Here is a 27,059-nt window from a genome sequence, read left to right as displayed (position 1 = left end):
TGAATGCGTTTAAATAGAAATTTGAATTTGATTGAATTTATTATTACTATGTAAAATGGGATACCAAAAATCTGTATACATTTTTAAAATAATAATTTCATCTAAAATTAACAATTAAAATTAAGTTTCAAGTATATCACTTAGATACAATTATCTTATTTGTATTAAATTGTGCACGAAGTTTTTTTTGTACACGACACGAACACGACTACTGTTTTTATTTTTGCAAATAAAGCTAAATTAATTCTTTTTTTTTTCGAACTATCTTATGAAGCATTATTATTAAATTTTTAAAACGATATTTTTCTTGTTTCTTTTACCTAAACATTTTAAATAAAAATGAAACTAATTGTTGTTTAAATGGCAAAATGAATGCACTATACATTTTTTTAAATGTAATATTTAGACAAACAATCTCTTAAAAACTACAGTCACGACTGCTAAAAAATAGAATTCACTAAGTCTGTTCTGATTCATTAAAATAAGGAAATTACTTAACCTATTATCCTGGACAAGACATTAAAATGTATCCGTGGTGTGCGACTCGACAACCAAAAGCTTTTCGTGCACCAGGTCCTAGGACCACACATTTGGAGCGTAATTTTTTGTAGTTCAATAAAATATACTGTAGTAGTATATATAACACGAATAATTAGTTTTTAAGTAAAATAAATCTTAAGTTTGAAAATTTACTAGCTTTTGTTCTAAAACTTATTTGGTTATCAAAGTAACAACTTTGATTTAAATTTGCAATTTTTTTTTACTTTTTCAAAGTAGTATTGTTTTACTATTTTTTTGTGTCTATAATCACTTTTATTAAGGATTTTAAAAAGTACAGACTACAGAGTTGTGTATCTAAATTAAAAACATTTTATTCAAATTGTCAATAGTTTATTGAAAGTTTTGTATAGTTTTTCACAACTAGTAAAATAATATAACTTCTTAATAAGTTTTTTATATTTTCAAGTATGTAATAGAATCTTCCTTTAAACTTATTAGGTATCTTAATTTAGTTATATTTTAAGCATAGTAAGGAGACATTTATGGTCGTTACTAAAAAAAAAGTTAAACATTACATTATATTAAAAAATAGAATTAAAAAAAAAACTTTAAGTAAGTCTAAATTTGTATTTTTAAAAGTAAATCCATAACATAGTTTTACATTCTATTAACTGTTTTTAAGATTGAGAATAGTACTGCATTATATAGTTTCAAACTTCGAGACAGAACTTTTTTAGTTATAACTTTTTTAAAGAGGTAGTCTAACTCAATTTATAAATAAGAGTTACCTTTGACTGTTTAACACTTTTCTATGGTAGATAATCAGCAACCTGTTTTAACATAAAAAATATAAAATATTGTGATTCTCTTGGCTAAATCTATAACAGTTAAAAAAAAACGATAACTAATTTTTTTGTAGTTTCTTAAATTGTATACAGTAAAAGTTGACAAACGTTAGCAACAAAATTCAATTAAAATTAAAAATTAATGCAAAAAAGTATTTGTCTTTATTAAATATAAAAAAATTGTACCCATAAGTGAAAATATGTATTTTGAAATACATTTTGTTGTTTAATTATATTTCTTTTTACTTTCATGATTTAAAAAATTCTTTTATAAAGTTACAATAAGAGTTTATAATTTTTTCTCAGTAGTGAAAACTAGTTTTGCTTTAATTTCAAATTTAACCTAGAAAATAAACAGTGTATTATTAACACTATAAACAAATTTTTTAGTACTACTTAAAGCAGGGTCGGCAAACTTCTGCCCGCGGGCCAAATGCGGCCCTCAAAGTCTAAATCAGAGGCCCGCAAGCTCCTTTTTAGCGAAAAATCTTTGATTTTTATTACAATAAAAAATAAAGATTTTGTAATAAAAACTTACATTTAGGCTCTTAATTCAATAAATGCTGATTACTAGAGCTCAACTATTACTTAATTTATCATATTTTTGATCTAAAAAAATATTTTTCTACTGATTAGTATAAATTTATATAAATAAACGCAGCCCTTGAAGATTTTTTTTTATATAGTGCGGCCCACGAGCATTTTTTTCTTGGAAAATTGGCCAGCGAGCTGCAAAAGGCTGCCGATCCCTGACTTAAAGTGATAAAGAATTCGAAATTAAACAGAAATATAATCCACAAATATTTAACAAAAATTACTATATAAAATAATGTTAACAAGTGTTTGTATTCAATTAAACAAAAAAGGCGATAATTCACAGTGAAATAAAGGATGATAAAATAATTTTAAACTAAAAAGTCAAAATAACTTGCAGTGTTCAGTGGATAAAATTGAAACAATTGCAATCTGCTAATGGAAATAAATATTGAAGCCAATGTCAAGAAGTAGCTTTTAAATTAGAAAGACTAGACATAAAAAAAGTTACAACTTTTCTGATTGAATCAGGGCAAATGAACAACTCTATATCAAATAAAATTAAAAAGTCATGCCCACAATTTATGTGTTTTTCATGGAATAGCCATGAGAAAAACAAATTTGTTTTACAACATTTAAAAACATAAGCGATAAAATAAGCACCGACGTAAAGTACGCACCCGTGTTAAGTACACACCTGCGTAGAGTACATCATTATTTTTTGCTGTATTGTTTATTTCGAGATTTAATGTAAAGTATCCTCGTGCAAAAATGACGCTTCGTGCATAAGTGACGCTCGTGCAAAAGAGACCCATTTCCACTTTTATTAGGCTTAATAAACTATTTTATGATGTGTTAGTAATTTTTTACAATCGACTTTAAATAATGTTCTTTAACTGGTAGTTACCATTTACCTGGTTTTTGTTCTTCGATTGTTTATAGGCTTTGTATCGTTATTTATGATCAAAAACCTTGTTTTGTGTCCGCTGACGTTTTGTAAACATTAGAATATTTCTTTAACGACAAAAAAAGCTCAATATAAATGGTCCTAGCGCCTGATGTAAAAAATTCTTTTAGTTTCCGAGTTGTACACCACTTAGATATAGTTTAACAACTTGTCCGCGACTATTGTAACAGTTAAAAAAGTTAAGGATGTTTGTAATTGTGAAAATAACTTTAGTTATTACTTTCGTTGTTACGTTCTGCACAATGATGAGTGTAATATAATTTTTTAAGTTTTTGAATCTTACTATTAATTAACCAATGTTTGATTGAACATTTTATTTGCAATTAGCGTTGTTTAAGGGGTGTTTTGAGTTTTTTATGTATGAACAATTGTAATATCAAACTTAAAATAAATGCTAAGTAAATCTAACGATACATCAAGGAAGTTGAGCTATTTTCTTAAATCAATGTCGCTAAATGCATTTTCAGACTCTTACTATGGAATTTGTTTAAGATCAATTACACCCAGGCCTTTTTCAAAAGTAGAGTTACTTATGATAAAATTTCTGATTAAGCTCTTTTAGACTATGAGTAAATTATACCTAGTTCATTTTGATAAAATAAAGCTTAGAACACTTATAAAAACTATAAAATACAATATATTTTTATACTTCTTGGTAAATATTCTAATTAAAACTTAGTATACCAAGTATAATTTAATTTAAGTAAACTAAAAAAAAATCTTCGAAATTTAATAAGCTTCAAAATTTTAAAATTTTTTGAACTGAGGCATACTACTCAAGCTATTCTTAGAATACTACACTAATAACCATAATATAAGTAATACATCAACCAATGTAAAATATGTTTAGCAGTGATAGTTTTTTATTTTTGTAAAATAATGTTAACAAGTGTTTGTGTTCAATTAAACAAAAAAGGCGATAATTCACAGTGAAATGAAGGACGATAAAATACTTCAAATTAAAAAATCAAAAATAACTTGCAGTGTTCATTGGATGAAATTAAAACAATTGCAATCTGCTAATGGAAATAAATATTGAAGCTGATGTCAAGAAATAGCTTTCAAATTAGAACGACTTAGACATGATAAAAGTTACAACTTTTCTGATTAAATCAGGGCAAATGTACAGCTCTATATCAGATAGTAATGCTAGTCACTGGCGAATGCAGAGGATACTTCAGATTTAAAAAAGTTTTTATTGTCATCATGTTTCTTTTTGGTTGGATCACCATTCTGTAACAGATAGAAAAAGTCACTTTTATTTACTTAAAACTGTACGTTTTGAAAAAATAAATAAACGAAGATATATCTACTTCTAGAAGAAAAATCAATACATTTAAATTATTTTTAAATTTTCAACGTTGACTTTCAACTATATATTATCAGAATATAGTTTAATACTGATAATCTCATTAAGCGAAACACAGTTTACTTAAAAAATTTATAAATAATTAAATTGTATCAATTAATTTAATTTAATAATAAACTTAATAAAAGTACGGTTCAAAATTTATTTATCTTATTAGACGACAAGTTATAAATTTGTTGAGTTGTTTATTTACATTTTTCAGAGACTTCTAAGGAAGATTTGAAGATAATATAACTAATTTTTTTGAACAAGGCTTAGAAAAAGATGTCATGAAAATTATACGATGAGCTACTTAGCAAATTAAATTTATTGAGCATTTTAAGTTCTTTTTTCAAAATACTCAAGTATTCCTTCACAAAAAAAGCTTGTTTTTTATATGTAAATAAAATGAACACAGTAAATAAAAATTCAAATAAATTATTTTTAAGGAAATTAAACCGAAATGTTTTTAAAAAAAAGTCTAACTTGTAAATTTTCTTTGCAATTTTCTGCTGTACTCCAAACTTTTTTGTCGCTACAACTACTCTGTAGCATTTGAAGAAAATCTACTAATCCCAAATCAATTAGCTTCTCTCTGCAGTTGTAAAAGTATGTAAGTTAAAATATTTAAACTATAATATAAAAAACGCATTTTAAATAAAAATTACTTTAAAAAATTCAGCATAAAAAAATTGAAAAGTTTACTCTAATACAAATTAAGTATAATAATTCATCAATGTTAGCATCTCTTAAACTTTCATAGCTCCGTTGAAGAATTAAAAAAAAAAAAAAAAATAAGTTAGTTTAATAAAGAAATAGTACTGCGAAAGTTTGTTATTTTAAACTCTAGTGAACTTGCTTCGCATGAATATTTTAAGTATTTCATATTGAGGTAATGGTAAAATTAAATTTTAGAAACTTGCATCTTAAATTAAATTCAAACTTTAGTTTTTATTATTTTAATTATAAAATGCAAACGTTAAAAATATTATAGCTTAAAATTATAAACATTTTCTAATACTAAAAGTATAGTAAAATCAATTAAGCAATGGCAAGAACTTAATTAACCTTGATTTGTAAACTAAAGAGATTTCATAACATACGGATGCTATCGAACGCATAATAAATACACCGTTGTCAGCAATGTGAACAAAGTCGTATAAATAACTAACTATATCAACATCATCGCTACATACGAGCTTTTTCTTACCCTGTATAAACAAATAATAACAGTTGAATTTCAAGTAGTCTTAAAATTGTGCTTTGTTTGTACAGCAATTAATAAAATGTTTTTACTATCGTAAGTAAAAAAACTTTTACGTAGTACTTATAAAAACATGACTGTAATAAGGTTTGATTAAAAAGTATATAATATGTTAAACCTCTAATTTTTAACAATTCGAACAATAAACTAAAAAACCAAAAAGAGTAATTAGTTCATAAAAATATTGTCAAAAATCAAGTTGAAAACTAACTTCCGAGTTCTCAGCAAAAATATTTAACAGCTTCATGCTAAATAAACAAATTTTTTGATTACTTGTCCAAGATGGTACCTTTAATAGTAATGTATGAAGACTTTCCTGAAATCAAATAAACCAGATAAAATAGATACAAAAGCGAACTTTAATAAACATTATAATGTTATAATTTATAAAACTAAAACTTTCCAAACATTTAAAATTATAATTTTTCAAAGTTTACAGTAAATTGTTTAAAAACTATAATAAAAGTATATAATTTGTAATAACTTAACAAAGTTCTATTTTATTTTGCTTGAAGATAGTTTTACTTAAATAAGTAACAATTAAAAACTTCGTTTTTTTAACTAAATACAGTATGCGCAGGTCTAAATGAAAAAAAAAAACGTTTCATATAAATCTAAAACAAAAGTAATAAATTCTATTTAAAAAAAAAAGTTATTGATAAAAACAAAAGCAATCAATGTTTCAAAAGTTATTCTTAAACATATATTATCAATCAAAATAATGTAAAGGTAATGCTTTATAGTTAAAGAGCTCTAATATATAACAAAAAATATCTAAACTGCCAAAACAAGCATCATTTATTAAGAAAAATAAGTTTATAAAAACATTACGTATGATATTACAAAAAATAATTTACTAACAAAATGCTAACTATGCACAGTGTGTTTAAAAACCTTTAGTGATTTTCTTGTATATAATAATAACTTTACTGGTTTATTGAGAAAAAATAACGATTAAAAATTTCAAGCTACAATTAAAGCTATTTTACTGAGCATTTAACTCTTCAAATTTATTCTATATTACTAATTTATGGTAAGCACCACTAACTTATAATAAATAAGTTAAATAGTGCTAGTCTTAGAGTACAAAAATTAACATCCAAACGAACTTTAAACATTATCACAAATAAAAATAAATTAAAATATCTAATAATCAAACAAAAAAATTATACAAGTTTAAAATTAGACAGAGTTGTTAAACTTTAATCAAATTTATAAAAGAACATTAGTAAGACTGATATTTTCAAAAGTGTTAATGTTAGTCTAAACAGCAAAAGTTTAGTTAGCCTGATTTGTCTTGAAAATTTTTATGGGTGACAACTTTGTTTCGTATATATATATATTATTAAAGAAATTTTTTATATTCAAAAGATACGACTGATCAACTGTAAATATAACTACCTGTGAAGCTATAAGGCTAGGAAGCTCAACAACTAACAACTCTATTGTTTGTAATATATTTAGCAATGTTAACTCAAATTTAAAACTTGTGTCTTTTGTTAATTTTGTAACATTTTCCAACATTTCAACAAGAGACTCCATTGAACTATTCATAGATACAAGAATAGACCTAAATATTTTTACAGAATACTTAATCTCAAATAAAATACTTGTTTTTTGTAAACTATACATTTTATGATCCTATCAAATTAAAATAATCATTGTCTTAGTATCGTTAAATTATGACAATTAGCAGAAATTTAAAAAAATTGACAACAAACCTTGTATTATCGAAAGTTGAGAGTTCAAGCAATACAGTGGAGAGCAACTGACAATCATCCCCCACTTCCACTCGTCTGCATGCTCTACAAATATCCTCTAAACTGTTTTGTTACTTAAATTTACTAAAATTTTGGTACATTTATATTAACTTTTTTAAGTACACAAAAACAAGTTTAGTACATACGTGTATCACGTTTAATTTTCGTTTGCTACGCATATTTACACATAATCTAGTCAAGAAGAATACCGAAGTTAAAATAAAATGAAAGAATACAAAACCTTCAACAAGAAAATAAATTAAAATAAAAAAGGAAGGTACATCATGAGAGAAAATATTTTAATTTTAGTAACTAATTTTACGGCGTTAAAATAAATTAATTGATATTAAAACATTAATCAAAAACTACAAAAAAAGTCATACTTTTTTAAAAACTAGCTTATTTATTTTATGTTTATTACACTACATACCATTGTGTATTTTTAAAACAAGATTGACATTAACTTTTGTAAAGAAAACTTAAACAAAAAATACTTTGAAAATATTTTAAAGCTAGAAAAAGTGTGAACGGGTCACTTTTGCACAAGGTGACACTTCTGCATGGCGTCACTTTTGCGAGAAGGCTCATTTTTCATGAGAGTCAAATAAAAAAATAAAAAAATTGTAAAAAAAACAAGAAAAAATAAACAAACAATTAATTTAAAAAAAAATAAAAAAAAGTTACTGACCGAGGGTAATAGTTAGTGGTAACAGTGATAGTACAAACAAAGAAAAAATTAGAAAAATAAAAAATTAGAAAAAATAATAAAATACATTAAACTAATAAAAAAGAAAAATCACCGACCGAGGGTAAGGAGTAACAGTAAAAGAAAAAAATATTAATACCTAGTACAAATTATTAATTAAAAAAAAATAGAAAAAAAAAATTACAAAAACAATAAAATAAAAAAATTACCGCCCGAGGGTAAGGGGTAATAGTGAAAGCAAAAAAAAAATTAAAGTTATAAAAAAAAATTTAACCAGTGCAAAAGTGACGCTCGTGCAAAAGTGTTCCCTCGTGCTAAAGTGATGCTCGTGCAAAAGTGTCCTCGTGCAAAAGTGACACCCATCCATAAAAAGTAGAAGGTATTTAATAAGAAGTTTTAATAAGGTATATTTTAAAGTAAATAAATTAGTTAAGAAAGTCAAACCTATCAAAATCTAAGCAAGACGATTCATTGTTCTCAAAATTATTAGAAGTCAATAGATAATAGAGAGCATTTGCAGCGTGGTGAAATACTTTTCTGTTATCACTGTTCAATACGGCAGTTAGACTTTTTAATCCTGTAGTTTGATGTTTTATTAAAAAAATTCGAACTATGAGCAATTTCGTTTTTTATACTGAAAATACTTATTACATGATAAAAAAGACTTAAAAGTCTAGAACAAATAAAGTTTACAAAACTGAAAGTAGTACCACTACTGTTTGATTAATTACCTATCAAGTATTTTGTTTTATTTTTATAACCAGGGTACTTTTTACGTGAAGGAGAATGATATAATCTAGTTTATATAAAAACACCATTTTCTTAGTTTTTATAAGGCATTTATAACTTTTACTAACAAAAAAATTATAACCAATTAAAATAAGGGCTTTTAATTAAGTAATTATAATAAAAAACGTAACAGAACTATTAGTCCTGAAGATCTAGACAAGCAAAGCCCAATGAAAACAAAAACTTGGTTTAATAAGTAAAATCTTTATATCTGTGCGTTAAACATGGTATATTGTTTTCAGGGCAGAATTTTTAAAATTTAGTAGAGCTGTGTATAGTTAATGGATGAATGTCATTAGGGAAACATTTTTTTACACATTGAATCAGTTGTTCTCTTAAAGTTAGTATAGTATATAATTGGTAATTATGTATACGAATAATATTTCTAAAGTAATTAACTTTGAAAAGTTTTCATCTATTTTAAGAATTATTTAATTGGACTTTTGTAAATGTATACTTATATAAAAATGTATAATAACGATATTTCCTTAGGACTTTTTTGATTCTTAACAGTCTACTACTACTGACAAACAATACGGCTTGTAAAAATTTATACAAGTATACAAATGTATTATAGACAACTTTAGAAATTTTAATACAGCCTTAAAGCAGAAAAGCTTCAGAGTCATTTTTATGCACAACTAGCTAGCATTACAATTAAAATTACCTCCAACGTTTACAAAATGTTGGTGAAAGTTATCATGACTGAGACATTCAGCAATTGCTTCAAGGGTATATTCTTGGACAGTTAGGTCATCAAATAAAGATAATGCAAGTAGTACTTCAAACCTAAACAGTTATTAGTAAAAGAATTCATGGGTAGCTATCAGAAAATGTTGAATTTTAGTAAAAGGAAAAAAAATATATACAGTAATAAACATTTTAGATTTTTTTACAAACTTCTATTCTATAAACCATTTGACTTTAGCCTAGTACGAAAGCTTCAAAACTAAAATAAGTCTAGTACAAAAACCACCCAATTCTCAAATAATTTTTTTGCTCGAAACTTGATAAAATCAATTTAAAAATTTTTTGATAGAAAACTTTAAGAAGCTATTCAAGAGTCGCAACTTGATAATAGAAAATATCAGACACATAAAACTAGGTTACAAACCATTATTGCATCCATGTATCTTGTTATGAAATATAAATAAATAAACTGGGATAGAATTTATAAAATACTAAAAAACCAATGAAATGATAATAACTTTTTTTTATTACAATCTTAATGCAGTGGTTACCATGCTAACAAAATCTGTGCACCCAAAATCGTAAAATAAGCATTAGTGCTGCCCAATGTGCTCTTCATCCAGAATGTCTGGTGTAAGTTATAAAATTAGCCTTAAAAACACTCAAGACCTTTTTTTGCTCTTCATCAAAAACTCCAGAATACTTAGTGTAAGTTGTAAATTTTAGAATAGTTTTCATGCACTCCAAAACAGATTTTTTGCATCCCAAAAGTTTCGTGCACCCAAAAATATATTTCGTGCACACTTTGGTAACCACTATTTTAATGTTTGGAAATTTTGTTAATAATAGCTATTTGTTCACAATTATTTATTTAAAAAGCTCTCTACTTGCTTTAGGCACAACAGCGATAAAGTTTTAGAAAAACTATTTGTATAAATCTACTTTTTATTTTACTTTATGATTTTATTTAGTAAAGTGAAAAATAAACTATTAGCTTAATATAAGCATGTATTATTGACTTAGCTAAACTAATCTCGACATACTAAAAACAAAAATTACCCATTCTTTTCAACTATGTTTAGCTTGTTTTCGTACGAAGATGCAGCCATAGTTGCAATTTCAAATACAGCACTTCGCTTTTTCAATAAATCACCGTGCTTCGCTATTTCTAATAGTGAATCTAAATCTCGTCTCTGAAAAATTATTCAACTTTACTTAGCTTAAAACTCATAAAACCACACAAGTTCAATTTTTGTATACGAATTTTGTCTAAATTTTTATTTATTATACTGATAAAAAGTAATAGTTGTTTAAATACTTTTTTTTTTGTTAGAATTAATTTGATTAATTGTTGAGTAAAGATTTAACGACAAGTTGAATGTTTTTCACAAAAATAAATATTATTTTCTTAAACAAGATTTGAAACCATATTTATTTCAAGCTGAAATTTTTCGACACTTGTTATTTTAAAAAGCATTTACAAACTTTATTTTAGATTACTTATATAACAAGTAAAGTTTTCTTTTTTATAGTATAAATTTTTAAAGTAAAATTGTTTTTAGATAAGGAATATTTTAAATCATTTTGCTATTTTAAGATACAATATTTTTGTACATAGCTAAAATGTCATATTTCAAAACTTAATTAGATTAAAATGTTAAGTTTTAATAAGATTTTTATAGTCAAGTCATAGTTCTACGATGTAGTAGTACTATGATTTGATTTCTTCGTTTATATAAAATTACACAGTAGATGATTTCAGAGTTTAGTAAAAAATGCCTAAATGTTCAAGTTCAAATGATAAACAAGTTCTTCTCTACTTTTAATTTAGTTTTTGTAATGACAAGCTAATAAATTTGAATTTAATATTTCAGGAGACATTTTTTTTAATAAATAAAAGCTTTTAAAATACGTTATACACTAATATAAATATAAAGCAAAAGTTAAAAATTTTATAGCTTACTTTTGTCAAATGTTTTTCTATGTAGTCGCCTAGCTTAAATTTCAAATTTTTAACTAGATACATAGAAGCTGCTAAAGATGAACCCATGAAAATTGACGCGAGCACAAAGTATACACCTTTAAATTGTTATAATTTGTGAGAAATTAATTAGCTCTTAAAACTTATTTCACCTTTAAATTTAGGTAAGGAATACAGTATGATAATGTGTTTGGATATACATATTAAACACTAAAATTACAAATCTTTTCTTACGAAATTTTTAGTAAGAAACCTAAAATTTAACTTTCAAATACAATCATCTTTTGTTTTCAATTTTTTTAATGTTTTCGAAAAAAAAAATTATAACTAAAGATATCTATTACAGTGAAACATTGTTTCATAACGAAATTCTATAAAACATTATATTACTTTTAATTTTCATATTAAAATATGTTTAAACTAATAAAATTAAAGCAATTTCTGAATAGTCATTTAAAAAAAATCCAAAATATAACACGTTATATAACTAATAAAAAACAATCAAAGTTTAATCTAATATAACAAGTCTCAAAACATTATTAACTGCTTAAAATCTATTAATTAATTACAAATAGTAGTAAAATGTTCCGCCAATTGATTTAGTGATGGAAGGTTACTGAACTTTATTACTGATGTACGGAACAATTTACAAGTTAACTAGTAAAAATAAGGTTTTTTTATCATTCATATATTATTGTTTATTGAACGACAAAAAATACGCTCAAAAGGTTTTGTCAAAGGACCTGGTGTACAAAAAACATTTCGGTTATCGAGTCATACACCAGAACAGTTTAACGTTATACCCAGGACAATATACATATTTATAAAACTATAGTTTTAAAAAATCAAGCAGTATAACTCTTGAAAATTTAACCTTTTACATTACGTTGTATTACTTAACTCGTTTTTTATTTAATTAAGGAATTTATAAAGCTTAACTTTTATTACAACTTAAGTTTTAAAATTATTCTTTTTAAACTGACCTAAAACATACAACAATATTATTTGTTTTCTTGTGTATGAATTAAGAAAACTTGTTAAAGCCAGCTATAATAAAACTATGATAAGTAAATATAATAAGTTAAACTATGTAGACTAAAATTAGTATCACAAACTAATCGAATCAATTGAGTGCAATTTTATTGTTTATAGAAGATCGAGTAAAAGCTTGCAGTGAAATAATTTTACGAAATGAACGCAAAAAAAAAACTAGAAAAAGATGTATCATTTATTTGAGTCAATAGATTTTTCGTCTGATTGTCTACAAATTAAACTGTTGATAACTGAATAATGATTCGAAAAATTAAAGAGAAAAAAAAAAACTTAAGTTTATTTTTTGTAAAACATTATTTATTGTTATGTACCTAAGCTAGTTGTATATCAAATGAATTTTAACCATTTTAACTTTTATTAACATAAAAGCGTATATGATTGAAAGAGGTATTTTTAACTAGATATTTCGCATGAAATAATAATATTTATAATCTAAATTTTTTATTTTAACGTTTTTTTATCTTATGCAACAATTTAATTCACAATTTATCCAAAACTAGACTAGATGTGTAATTATGTCTGATACGTAGCAATGACGTAAAAAAATAAAAGTATTATGGAAAAGTATAGAGCTTTAAATGATTTTCAAAGAAAAAGGTATATGGTATGAAAGTTTTGAACTGCTTATTCAATTAGTTTAAAGCGTCGGATGCTAGGTATATGTATTACTGAGAAATTTTTTTCAAAGATATATACTAATAATACTAATACTAAAATACTATTTAAAAAGATGAATTGCACTTTGCTAAACATTAATTTAAAAATTATACAAATTAAACAAAAAAAACACATTGACGTAATTATGAAATATTGTAGAGTACAAAAAATCAGTCCATCTAAACAAGGGGTCGGCAGTCTTATGTGACTCGCGGGCAAATTTTCTTAGAAAAATTTGCTCGCGGGCCGCACTATTTAGAAAAAAACCTTTGAGAGCCGCATTTATCTAAAAAAATTCTAGTAATCAGCTCAAAATTATTATTTAGAATCAAAAATATAATAGATTAAGTAGTATTAGGCCATTAATAAAGAGTATTTATTAAATTAAGAGCCTAAATGTAAGTTTTTATCACAAAAAAACTTTTATAAAGTTTTTAAAATGTATATTCTTTGTTGAAAAGGAGCTCACGGGCCGCAGATTTTGACTTAAAGGGTCGCATTCGGCCCGCAGGCCGCAGTTTGCCGACCCCTGATCTAAACAAACAGCTAAAATTCACAAACTACAAATAAGTAAAAATGTTGCTCAAATAAAAGGAATGAATTCATACCGTTGTCGACAAACGAAAAAAGCTCCTCTTAAAATTCAATAAATTTAAAAGTATTTAATGTGATAGTCACTTGTTTGTAGTTTTGTGAACTTTAGTTGTTTATTTAGATAAAAAACTAATTTTTTCACTAAATATTTATACCCTACAAAATTTCATAATTACGTCATGATGTTTTTTTTTGTATAAATTTTGTAATAATGTTTAGCAAAGTGCAGTTTATTTCGAACCTACAGCTGATGATTAAAAACACTTTTATTGTTTTTATGAAACATATGTTTTGTTATTTTTAAACTCGAATTTTCTCAGTAAATTATAAAAAATAATGTATAGATTTTCTTTTGTTTGAGTATATAACAAGCAATAGATTTATAAGACTGTTTTCTTTATGAAATGTATTAACTCATATATATATCTCATATACGAAACGGTCGTATAAATCTATTGTTTGTTATATAATCAAATAAATATTTAGCACCAATTTAACTTGTCGAGCGCTATTGACTAGAACTTTTTTTTTAACTATTAACATATATATAGATATATTTAATAATGTATATATTAATAAAATACTAAGTTTTCAAATAAAATTGTTTCACTGTTCTGTTAAACAGAACAGATCTTCAGTCTGTTTATTGTGATAATATCTTAAAACAAAAGTTAAAGTGTATACAAAGTTAATAATAAAATTAAATACTTCTTAATAAAATAGTTAATAATAAAATAATTAATAATAAAATAGTAAAAATTATATTAAAAATAAATTACATAAATATAGAAAATAGGTGATTGTCTAAACTTAATCGCTTTCTACAGAGCCCACTTGAAGTGCTTTTAAATAATTTTTTAGTAAAATGCGATTTAAAAAAATCTAGAAGTTATGTTTCAGAAAGACGAAAATGATTGTCTTTAATCTTCAGCTAGTTCAAATCAAAAATAAAAAGCATTTTAGTAAACAGAGATGCAAAAGTTATACAAAAAAAAATTTCTGTATAAACATGTGTTTGTTTAGTTAGATGGAAAATCATTTTTTGCACCAATTATTTGTAATGTACAATATTCAATTCTTAAGTCAAATTGTTTTATGTTTTTTTGTATAACTTATGCATCTCTGTTTACCAAAGTGCTTTTTATTTTAAATTTGAACTAGCTGCAGATTAAAGACGATTTTTTTTGTCTTTATGAAACATATGTTCTAGAATTTTTAATAAATTACACTTTGGTAAACAGAGATGCAAAAGTTATACAAAAAAACAAAAAACAATATGACGTAAGAATTGAATATAACAGTTAAAAATTCAATAGAAAAGAAATACATAAATTGAATAACTTTACTTTTATTATCTTTTTAAAAATTTTACGTTATCAAATATGTTTAAAAAGCTGTTTTTGCTCTAAAAATTGTTTTTACAATTGTACATATCAAATAAAAATTAAATTAAACAAAACAATTTTACAACTGTTTTGATATTTTCAAAAATGTGTGTTTTGAAAACCAATAGTTGTTAATAGATACTTATAACATTACTGACTCAATATTTTTTTTGCATTAATTCCGAAGGTTTTTAAAGTTATTTAAAAAACGTTCAACTTATAAAAAACTAACAAGTAAAAATATGCGATTGATAACACCTTTTTTGTAATAGGTTGCAATTTGCTGTTTGTATGTCAGTTTGAGCTTCAATGAAACAGTTAGCAGTTACATCTATGCAGGAAACCGTTGGGTAAACTGATGACTGTTTATTATGATCGAAGATAAAAAAATACTAAAAAATAGTAACATTTTAATCATTTCAAATTTAAGTATAAAAATTTATATAAGGTAGATAATTAAGAATTATTCTTTTAATTTATTGTAACTAAAAAACTCTAACATTTATACGAGATACACTTAATCCAAACAAAGTCAAACAAGCTATCAATCCAAAGAAAAACATGACAACCATTGATAGAATGTATTCCTTTTTTCTGTATAAATAAACTTGTTTTTTTAACAACAAAAAAGTTTTAGTATATATATATATATAATTTATTAGAAAAATAAGATTTCAAAAATACTGGTACACATGTTTCATAAGACTAGACACCTTAATCTTCAGCCAGCTAAATTTAAAATAAAAAGCACTTTGCTAAACATAGAAGCTAAGAAACATATTTACTATATATAGCAAATAAACATGTGTAAACTAAATACAGATTATTTTTTCCTTGGTAAATAAGCTATAGTTTTAAAGGGGTGGGTGTCACTTTTGAACAAGTGTCACTTTTGCACGAGGGGACATTTTTTCACGGCAACTCTTTTGCACGAGCATCACTTTAGCACGAGGGACACTTTTGCACAGCGTCACTTTTGCACGGCGACTCTTTTGCACGCATGGTCATTTTTGCATGGCAACATATTTTTACGGGAGCATTGTTGCACAACAAAACTTTTGCACAACGTCACATTTTTACGATGAAATTTTTGCACAGCAACATTTTGGCACAATGACTTTTTTGCAAGAAACATCAATTTTGCATTTTGGTAAAATGTTTTTTAGCTAGTAACAAATTTTGAACATAAAAAGAAACTTAAAACTAAAATTTTATAACATACTTATATTAAAGGCAAAAATGAAAGATTTAAAATCTTAAACAGTAAAAGTTAAAGTTAGAAACAAACTAAGGAAAAATAAAATAAAATAAATTATAAAAGATTCATACCAGGGATTTAATTATTTATTTATAAACTAGGATAAAAAAATACTTTAAGTGTAAGTAAATTGTTCAAGTTTATTTTGAACTTTAATATATTAATCAATAACTATGTCTTTTTATATATTTTACTATACGGTTACAAGTTTATTGTCGATATGATGGACCTAGGAAATATATTATTAGGAAAATTATATTATCATAGCACATATTTTCTTTTTAAATGTTTGATAATGAATATATAAATAACAGTTTGCAATCATTATTAATAAGCATAAAATTTCTCAAAATATCTAACATTAATATCCGTAGAATTTAAAAAATTGGTTTTGCATTAAATTTTTTTTAATTTTAAAAACAGTGTTTTAAGTGTTACAAAACAAAGTTATTTTTTTAAGTTCTTTTGTTTGTTGGTAACAAAGTTTAAATATTACAAACTGATAAATTACTAATTTTTAAAAGTATTATGTTAGTAGAAATCAAAACTATTTTCAAGTAGCTTTTGACTGTTTTGTTTTAATAGATTTTGATTACAAATAAAATACGATAAAAAGTTTATTTATCTCTTGAGATTAGACTAGAAAATTGTTTAACTAATACAAAAAATATCTAAATGTTTCCAAAACAGCTGTTTTTGTACTCCATAATTTTATCAACTGAAAACATTTGTAGATCGAAAAAATTAACAGTTCTAGAAAGACAAATTTTCAAACTATGTATACTTTGAAAGTTAAACTGAAAAGCAATTTATATTTTTTGAACAGCAAACCGTTGCAAGTCAAAAAAGCATTAAAGTAGAAAACAATTGTTTATATTTTCTCATGAGCTCTGTTTGTTTGAATCTCTAGGATTTAACGCCTCACTACATCATATCTTGTTCATATTTTATTAAAATTTCAAATAATTTAAAGCAATGAACTTAGTTGAATAAAAAAGTTACCTAATAAATATAGCAAGTATGTTAGCTAACCTAAAGCTATTTTTTCCAACCCACCCTCCAACTCTTGAAAACACAGGGCAAAAAAAAATAGCTGCAGTTACCATCAATAAATATGCAAAACAAAAATACCAGTAATTAGTAAAACCAGCAAGGAGAACCATCAAACTCTGAATCATCAGGAGTACCTGCATACACTTAACTAAATAAAATTTCCAAAAACTAGTTTATGAACTTTGTTTTAATTTGAACTGTATTGTTTTTTGTAAAATGTTATAACTAGTTTATTTTAGTTGTATAAAAACGTTTTTATATGATTATTTAACAGACATTTTAAAAGTCATTTAAATTCATTTTACTTTAATTTCTTAGCATTCAACCATTACATGTAATTCAACTCAAGTAATATTTAAGTCATAAATAATAGTCAAAAAACATATGCATACGCTATTTATCTTATTAAGAACTTTAATCTTTTTTAGGTAGAAAATTTATCACTTTGTAATATTCAACCAAATGTTCGCGTTTGTCCAAAAATTTCACTTCTTCTTTTAAAAGAAGTTGCACATCATCCTCAGTTTTATAACTTTCGGTTGAATCATGAAACATCATATTGATTTTCCACTAGTTTAAATATTTTAGTTTACATACAGTTCTCGTTTATAGTTCAAAATATTTGTTCTCATTTATTTACGTATTAAAAGGTTAGTTAAAAAATCTAAACAATTTCAATCAACTGACACATTTTTCTGTCTATCATTAATGGACACAGAAAAAAGTACGTAAGAGTAATGTTTTATCATACTAATTATTTGTTTTAATTTTGGCCACAGGCCTTGATGACAAGATCATTAGAATCAATTATGTTAATATGTATTGTATGACAAGCTATATTATTGATATATATGTTCAAACGTTCAGAAGATAAATTTTCAATAAACTAAGAAAATATTATGCTAATACTTTTATTTTTGAACTATCACTTCTAAAAAGTTACTAAATATCAAACATAAAAGTAAAGGTTATGATCTGATCAAACTGAAAAGTTAACTTATTTCCTGAGATATAGAATATCAACTTTAAGAGACATGTTGCATATTTACCTAAATGTATATTTTATGAGATTTAATACTTTTTATATGAGAAGCTAAACTTGAAAACAAAAATATAAATAACAAAAGTAGGAACATAACTGAAGAAAATTCAACTTGTTAAGTCATAAAAAAATTGTAAAAACACTACTCAAAGTTTTATAATTTAAACAACCCCTTTGAATTTAAAACGTATTAACTTTTTATAACTATTTAAAGTATATTATATACATGATTTAGTATTCAAATTGTAGTTTATTTATAAAAAAATGACTTAAACTTAATTTAATATAAAACTGTACTTTTTTTATTTCATCCAAAGGTACTATGTGGATAACTGTATTGTTTAGAATTCTATACTCTTCTAATGTGTATGCATCTCTTAAATAGGTATCATTGTGCTTCAGTCTAAAAATATTTACAAATGCTGTGGAAATTTTTTAAAACCACTTTCAAAATTTGCTGTTTAAAAAGCTTAATTATAGATAAAATTAAAGCTCTAGCTTTTATTAGCTAATTAAACAAGTTATTAAAACTGATAAAGAATAAAATATTACTCTTTTTGAAAAGGGCTAAAACTTTATGTTTTAATATTTTTTCTCTTTAAATCTAATCAGTAAAATTTGAACATGAGATATTAAAATTTTCTAGATAAGTTCGTTATAAACTCTAAACAATAGTCTGTAACCTAAAAATTATACTAATCATAAATGTTCAAAAACTAATAACTGTTAACAATGTTTGTTAGTAGAGGTCTAACCAAAACAGTTTAATTGGAACATATAACAAAAATTTGCACATAAATTAAGGGCATAGGGGGTTGAGGGTAAATAACTTTTTTCACAACTTAATATCGTTCTGTTAAGTTTTAACTAAGATAAAAATTAATTTTACAGATTAAAAAAAATCAAAATAACTTTTGAGATATAGATAGTCAATATCGGAGACTACACCAGGTTCCTTATGTGGGCGCAAGCTAAAAAGGCAAAAAATACTACTTTACTAAAAATCTATCTTTTCATACGTTTTTAAGATGATTACCTCAAACTTACAGGATATGTACCTTTTGATATTCTAAAAATTCTGTCCTAACAAAGTTTAGAAAAATTATAAAATATAAATTTTATGCCAAAAAAAAATAAAGTTTTCTTTGGTTAATTTTTGTTAAAAATTTTAGTTTTTAAAAGTTTTGTTACAACAGAATTTTCTAAATATTCTAGGAACATTTCCTGAAAGTTTGAGCCAATTACCTCAAAAAACGTAACAGGAGATAGATTTTTAGTGAAACAGTCTTTTTTTGGCATTTTAGTTTGCGCCTCCCATAAGGAACCTATTGTAGTCTCTGACTTTAACCGGCTATATCTCAAAATTATTTTGAATTTTTCAAATCTGTAAAAAGAAACTTTTAGCTTTACTAAAACTTGAAAAAATTAGATCAAATTGTGAAAATAATATTATACCCATGGGCCCTTAATTCATTGAATTAAAGTTGTTTCTCTATGCTAAAACTAATAAGACAGATGTATGAAATTATGTAAAAATATAAGTCTTTAAAGAATAGGGAAAAAAGTAGAAGTAAATGAACAGATAAATGTGTACTTGTTTACCCAAACTCATAATTTACACTAATTTATATAATATTTTTTGAAAAATAGACATCTATTTTGTACTCTCTATCTTCTATTGTTTGAAGTACTTTTATTTTATTTTTCAGAATTTTGTAGAAGCGTGTTTTTAGTTTATCATAGAAATTCATGTTAGTTTAACAAACTAAGTATTGTAAAGATTATTTTTATTCTAATCATATAATTAATTTCTTTTATATTTAACATTTACAATAAAAAAACATATCAAAAGATATTTTACCTAAATTGATGGTGTGAATGACCCATTTCATATAAACGATGTAGGATTACAGCTCTAACCCTTGCAATTGTGTCTGTTGGGGTAAAAATCTCTACTAAAGTGTGTTCCTGAGAAAAAAGCAAATAAATAATACAGTTACATTTAAAACTTAAACAGAATTGAAGCTTTTAGCACTATAACGAATATAACAAACTTGTTAGCACACAAAAATATTATATATTATGTATTGTTTTTAAATTCACAATTCTTTATGCATTTTTTGTTGCAGTGATAAATATTTGTTTTATAGAATTTATTTTTTTCAAAAATGCTTAAAGCCATTTCAAATTGCGTCAGTTGTTAAAGGAAATAATGTTTATTGGCAAAACTTTATAAAATTTTACAAGTATACGTATTTTGACTTATTAAATAAATTAATTCTGGTCAGTGCATTTCGAAAATACTATTGTACAAGAATTTTTTTTTGTTTTAAAATGTCTATACATAGATTTAGTTTGCTTTTATTTCTAGTAATTGATTTTTAAGTTTTGAAGTACATAATTTTATTATGGAGGCAAGGTTTTTGCTTTTTTTTGTCTAGTACAGATAATTTTCTCAAACTTGTATTCAAAATTTACTCATTATATGCAACTTAATAACTTAACAAAATATATAACATATTATTATACAATAAGAAAATGTTAGTTATTTATAACTATACTACGGTTTTCTGAAGTGGGTAACTTTAACACTCAGTTAATTAAAGTACATTAAAGGATGAAAAAGTAGGCAATTAAAAATTTAAGAGTATCTTTTTATTTGCAAGGTGGCCACTGGTATTTGAGAAATTTCTTCCAGGTTTTCTGAATTTCTTCCAGATATTAGAAAATACTTGTTTTTAATTCTTTTTTTAGTTAAAAGTTAAGTTTAAGGTAAAAAAATGTGTTAAATAGTATAACAAACAGTGACCTGGCCGGATCCGGCTGGATCTGAATCTGTTTTTTAATTTGAGATCCGGCCGGATTCTTAAGTTTTATGTAGTTTCTAAAAATAACAAACTTTAAAATTTAATTATTATAATATCATTAACTAGTAAAAAATATTAAATACAAATATTTTGTTAAAAAGAAACACAATGTTATTGTCTAAACATTTTATTTGAACACTAAAAAAAGAACGCTGTATAAAAAAAATCTATCCATACTAAATCTCAGTACAAATGTTAAACTTTAAGCTACTTGTAATGAACTTTAATTTTGTACCTTTTATGATGTAAAAGAAAAAGAAATTAAATGTTACAATGCTTTAAAAAATAACAAACTTATTTTTCTATAATAAACTTTACATTATATATTTATTATTTACAAAAGTTCAAACTATAAGATGAACAACAACTTCTTTAGCAACTGTTTAAATATATAAAAGTAAGTAATTCATTAAATAACATTTACTTATGTCAACATCATTAAGCTACAAAGAAACCAATTCTTGTTTTTTCAAGTTGTGATAAAAAATTTAAGTTTACTGCCGGTTTTTGGAAGTAATCTATTTTGCTTTTGTTGGAAGCAATCTATTTTGCTTTTGTTTGTATAGTTAATAACTTTTGAAAATAACCTTTCACAATAAACAGAAGATGGTGGTGCTAAATAATACCTTCTTGCAAACCTGACAAGATATGTACATTCTTTTGTTTGAGTTAAATACAAGAATTCAGCTTCTTTAACTTCTTCAGCCTAAAAATCATTTCTGTCTCAATTTCTTGATCAACTGAATCTTCTTGCTAATTTTTGTGAGTGTTTGCACTTGTTTCCGATTTAGATGTAGAAAAGAATAACAACAATTTTTTGGGAACATCATTTTTAGTTAGTAGAGCTTTAAATTTATTAGGCAGTACTAAAGGAACTTGACCAGTCTAACGACAACTATGTTTTTTTCTTCTGATTTCAGTAGCCTTACAACCTTCTTTCTGACATTAGCAGGGAAAATTCAAGTCAATACTGTGGATCAAAAGCTGTTGTGAGTAAAAAATCATTATTATGAAGGTTTATTTGTGTGCTGCTATTAATAGTATAAAACCTTCCTTTGAAAGCCTCTTCTATATTTTCTGCCAAGGTTGATAAGGTCGTAGAACTACTTTGACCTGGTGGACTATTAATTTTATGATTAAAAAACTTTTTACTACTGCTGCATGTGGGATTACACTTGATAGCAATGCGTTGTTTTTACTACACTGCTGCCCTACTATGTAAAAAGGTTCAAGCAGTTCATTAAGGAGGCTAACAAGTTTCCATTTAAAAGCGGTAAGAATATTTTCAGGTTAAAATTTGTTGTTAGCCACGTAGTTCTAGACACTTGTTTTTAATTTTTATAGTCTTTTCAACACAAGGTAGGTTAGAGTTCCACCTTGTTTCAAGATCTTGCACAAGTAGCAAGGCTTTTCACATTGACACTGATGAACCTTAATTGACCTAGATTTTTCTTAGTCTCTTTTAAGCTACTAGATTTAAAGTTCACTGATGAAGGACTGTTGTCCAAAATTAATTTGAACTAAATGTTGCATAAACTGGTAGATTTTTAAACCATTGTTTATTTATTTTTTGTAACTACTGATGCAGGGAAAAAATCACCAGTAAAAACAATTGACTTGTGTCTTGGACCAATTTGCGAATTATTTATAAATCTTGAAGCTATAGAAGAATGATTAAAGTGGCCAATAGTACGACAGGCCTTGGCTACTATCACACTTATGTTATTTTCTGAAAAAAAGTGAATCTTTAACTATCAGTTAAAGCGTGTGAATGAAGCAGGGTGCTAAAGAGGATTCTAACATCAACATCCATCATGTTAAATGCATTGTCGCGCAGAAAACGTGAATGCAATTCATATTAATACTCTAATTTTTAAGCATCTACTTTATGTTTTCACAAATACTAAAGCCAGTGTGAGATCCTTCTATTTCTTTACAATGCAAAGCTCAATGTTTGTACTCAAAGCTTTCATTTAACCAATGTAGTGATAAAAAAGATGATGTCTTTGTCTTCAAATTTGTCCATAAGTCACTTGTAAATGACAAAAACAAAGCTTCTGATAACTCAGTTTGTATCCAAAACTTTCAATAGAAATTAGATTTGGATCTGGCAAAATCTCAGCTAGGATCAGGCTATATCCGGATCTTGGATCAGGGAGATCACTAAACAACATTAAAATAGTGTAAGTTTACTTAAGATGTATTTTATAATAAAATAAAATTTTGATGAAGACAAAAAATTAATTATATGACAGATTTTTAATGTCATTTCAAAATTCTACTACTAACCATGTAACTTTTTTTATTTCAGGTTTCTAAGTGATTTTGTTTGAAATTCCAGGTTTTTCTAGTTTTTTCAGGTTTTTTTAGCCTAAATAGTCAAAATTCCAGGTTTTTTAGAATTTCAGGTTTTGTGGCCACCCTATATTTGTTTGTATGTATATTGTTTAACAAACAACTTAAAAAGTTTGGTCTAAGGACCTGGTGTACAAAGGAACCTTTTGGTTATCGAGTCGTATACTATAATGTAATTTCATTAATCTACTATTATTTTACAAGGTAAAAAAGTTAAATATTTTCTGTAGATTTTGTTTAACTCAAAATAATAAAATACTTTAAGCTTTAATAAAATAGCCAATGTTTTTTTTAATTTTCTTCCAGGTTTTCCAAACTCTTTTAGAGTTTTTACAGTACATGTTTGTCACTTTTTAGTAGGAAATTAAAAGTAAAATAAAAAGGTATTTTTAAATTTAAAAATCTACTGATTAAATACTGTATTGCTTTAATATGCAACAGGTGTTACTTTTTTAACTAAATTCTTTAAATTCTTTATATTGTACATTGCTAATTATACATTTTTTTAAAGCTATTACACTGATTCAACATAAATAGTCTTAATACACTGCAGTCTTTTATGCCTCAAAAATCCATCCTAAAAAATTAAAAAATATATCTTAAAAACGTGTGTTTTCAATAATCTTTTAAGCTTTAAATTTTCAATGTTTTTAAACAAAAAACATATTAAACGGTTTTGATAGCTTTGTAGATTATGAATAAAAACTTTATTTCAAATAAAAAAGTCAGAAAAAGTATATTTTTTAACTTGAAAACTTATTCACTTATTAATATTTTTTTCACTAAACTTCTTCTATTGAGCATGAGCCTCTTTTCAAAAATCTTTTATACTTTAAATTTTCAAAGTCTTTAAATAAACAACATCATAAACGGTTTTGATTGCTTTGTAGGTTAGGAATAAAAACTTTATTCTAAACAAAAAAGAGTTCTATTGAGCAAAAGCCTTTTTAAAAAAATCCTTTATGCTTACAATGTTCAATGTTTTTAATTAAAAACCAGCACAAGACACTTTTGCACAGATTGATTTTTTTTGTTTATCAACTTTATTTTTATCTTTTTTATATTTTCTATCACTATTACCCCTAACCCTTACCCTCTGTGGGTAATTTATCTTTTTTTAATTGTATGTTTTAATTAATTTTTTGTTTCTGTGTTTTTTATCACTGTTACCCCTAACCCTTACCCTTGATTGGTAACTTTTTTGTTGTTATTTGTTTTTTAATGTTTTAAGGATTTGAATATGTGAATTAAAATCATTTAAAAAAGTTGCAAAAACTTGTGAGGATGGAATTTTATGGCTGAAAAGACTTTTGTGTCTTTATACCTAGTTAAAATTTAAAAGGTTTAAACTTTATCTTTAACTTTTAATAAAATGGACTCCTTAGGTACTTTTTCTCAAGACTTTCTTGATGAATATCATTCAAATAATTTTTATATAACATTTATACAATTAAAATAAAAATAAATAAATATTTTAAAACCTCAAAAAAAATAAAATATACATTAACTAAAATACATTATGGTAATTTAATAAAAGTTTTTGTAGAAATTGATGACTTTTAAAAAGAACACTCTTAAAATGCAGTTTGTAAAAATAATACAATTTCACAAAGTTAAAATGTTATATAAAATTTACAAATTAAATTATTAAAAAGAATAATGTTAATAATTTCCTAAAATAATTTTAAAAAACTGAACTATCACAAATATGGGCAATGGATTGGTCTAGAGTAAGACCTTTAGGTTATTGAGAATTTGGTGGTGATAAATTTTTTGAGCTACTTAAATTTTTATATAAATAAAAAAAATAAGATGAATTATGTTTTTATATATGTTTATTGAACAAAGAAAAAAAGCGCTCAAATATTTGGTCCAAGGACCTGGTGTACGAAAAAACCTTACGGTTATCGAGTCATACACCAGGATACAGTTTAAAGTCATGTCTAGGACAATTTTATTAATAAATTAAATAATAAACTTATTAAAAAAGTAGTATATACACTCTTTATAAGGTTAAACTTACTTTATAAGCTTTATTTTTGATGTATAGCAACATTTCAAGTTTAAACTGATTTTGGTTTGAAAAGAATGAAATTTGAAATTATTATTTAACCTGTAAGTAAGTAAGTTTTTGATATTTTAATTTAACTGAAGCAATTTTTAAATTTCAAGATTTCGAGAAAGCGTATTCCACTAGTAGGATTAGCATAAACTACACCCAGCTTCAGTTTTTTATTTAAGAATTGTAACCAGTTTTGAAATGAATTTTTTGAAGTAAACTAAATATGTAATGTTAATTAAACAACAACAAAAAAAGACGCTCAAAATATTCGGTCCTAGAACCTGGTGCACGAAAAACCTTTCGGTTATCGATACTACTACATATATCTACTACTACTACAAATAGTATACTACTACATATATCTACTACTACAAGTAGTATACTACTACATATATATGTATCAAAAGTCGGCAAATATATGCTTGGAAATAAAAAATCTGTTTTGTAAAAAACAAGCAACTTTTGGTTGTTTTTAAATACTTTAATTATTGATAGTTAAACTGTGAGTAAGCAATATGTCTTATTTATGAATAATTTTATAAAAATTTGAATTTGATAAGTTTTATACATTTTTTTTAGCAACTTTTTCAAAATTACGGGAGTTAAGTTAATTATTTTTTAATTAATTATATAATTTTTTAAGTTATCTAGCCTAGAAAATATTTGTTTATTAAAACTTGCTCGTCATTTCCTGCTACCAATTTAACCTCTGATGTATATAATACTAACTAAATCGTCAAACTTTATTAGTAAAAAAAATATTTAGACATGTAAGTCTAATAATTTTAATTTAATTTATTTTTTGAATATTAAAGTTATTTACAATCTAGACAAAACATGACATGATTTTTTTTTAACCCTAAAGTTAAATGAAATATTTGTAAATCAATTTAACTTGCTCACTAGTATTTAGTGTTTAAAATCATTATTTAAATATATTTTGTTTAAATTTATTAGAGTTTTTGTTAGGTGTTTATTAACCTTTGTTTTATAACAAGTTTCATGAGCTATTATTTGTTTTGTTTAAAGATATAATAAATGCTACACTACTAAAATGTGTTAGCTATAAGAAAGTGCTTTGTATGAGTTTTACAGATTACTGAAAACTGTAAGATAATACAAGTTAAGTATTGTAAATAAATGTTACATTCTCTAATAAAAAATTATAACTATAAAATTCATTCACATATAATTTTTTAAATTTAAGTTAAAACATAGTAAAATAACTTAATCAGAAACCAAAAACTATTTATCTATCTATATATATACATGTTTTGATTGTGGAGGCAGGGCTGCTGCCTTTCTTTTCTTTTCCATTTATGTTGCTTGGAAAAGTACGAAATCGAAA

The 27,059-nt window shown here is 24.7% G+C and overlaps 1 protein-coding gene across 1 annotated transcript; it reads right to left on the bottom strand.

Moving 5' to 3' along the window:
- Positions 1–3,750: 3,750 nt before the first annotated feature.
- Positions 3,751–25,790, bottom strand: LOC145843642 (uncharacterized). The gene is made up of 17 exons (XM_082950956.1): positions 25,673–25,790; positions 20,289–20,395; positions 18,725–18,830; positions 17,830–17,955; positions 17,365–17,519; positions 15,575–15,668; positions 15,307–15,436; positions 11,368–11,483; positions 10,464–10,597; positions 9,382–9,503; positions 8,370–8,502; positions 7,181–7,282; positions 6,861–7,029; positions 5,671–5,775; positions 5,264–5,406; positions 4,682–4,790; positions 3,751–4,080 (listed from the first exon to the last, which is right to left on the bottom strand). Exons 1-17 carry the CDS (start codon positions 25,703–25,705, stop codon positions 3,997–3,999), a joined length of 1,968 nt encoding a protein of 655 aa, XP_082807082.1. The 5' UTR covers positions 25,706–25,790; the 3' UTR covers positions 3,751–3,996.
- Positions 25,791–27,059: the final 1,269 nt, after the last annotated feature.

The sequence above is a fragment of the Thalia democratica genome, chromosome 1 (assembly GCF_965202585.1).
Source record: "Thalia democratica chromosome 1, ktThaDemo2.hap1.1, whole genome shotgun sequence".
NCBI classification, from domain to species: Eukaryota; Metazoa; Chordata; class Thaliacea; order Salpida; family Salpidae; genus Thalia; species Thalia democratica.
The sequence above is the reverse complement of the archived record's forward strand: the minus strand, read 5'-3'. Positions and strand labels throughout refer to the sequence as shown.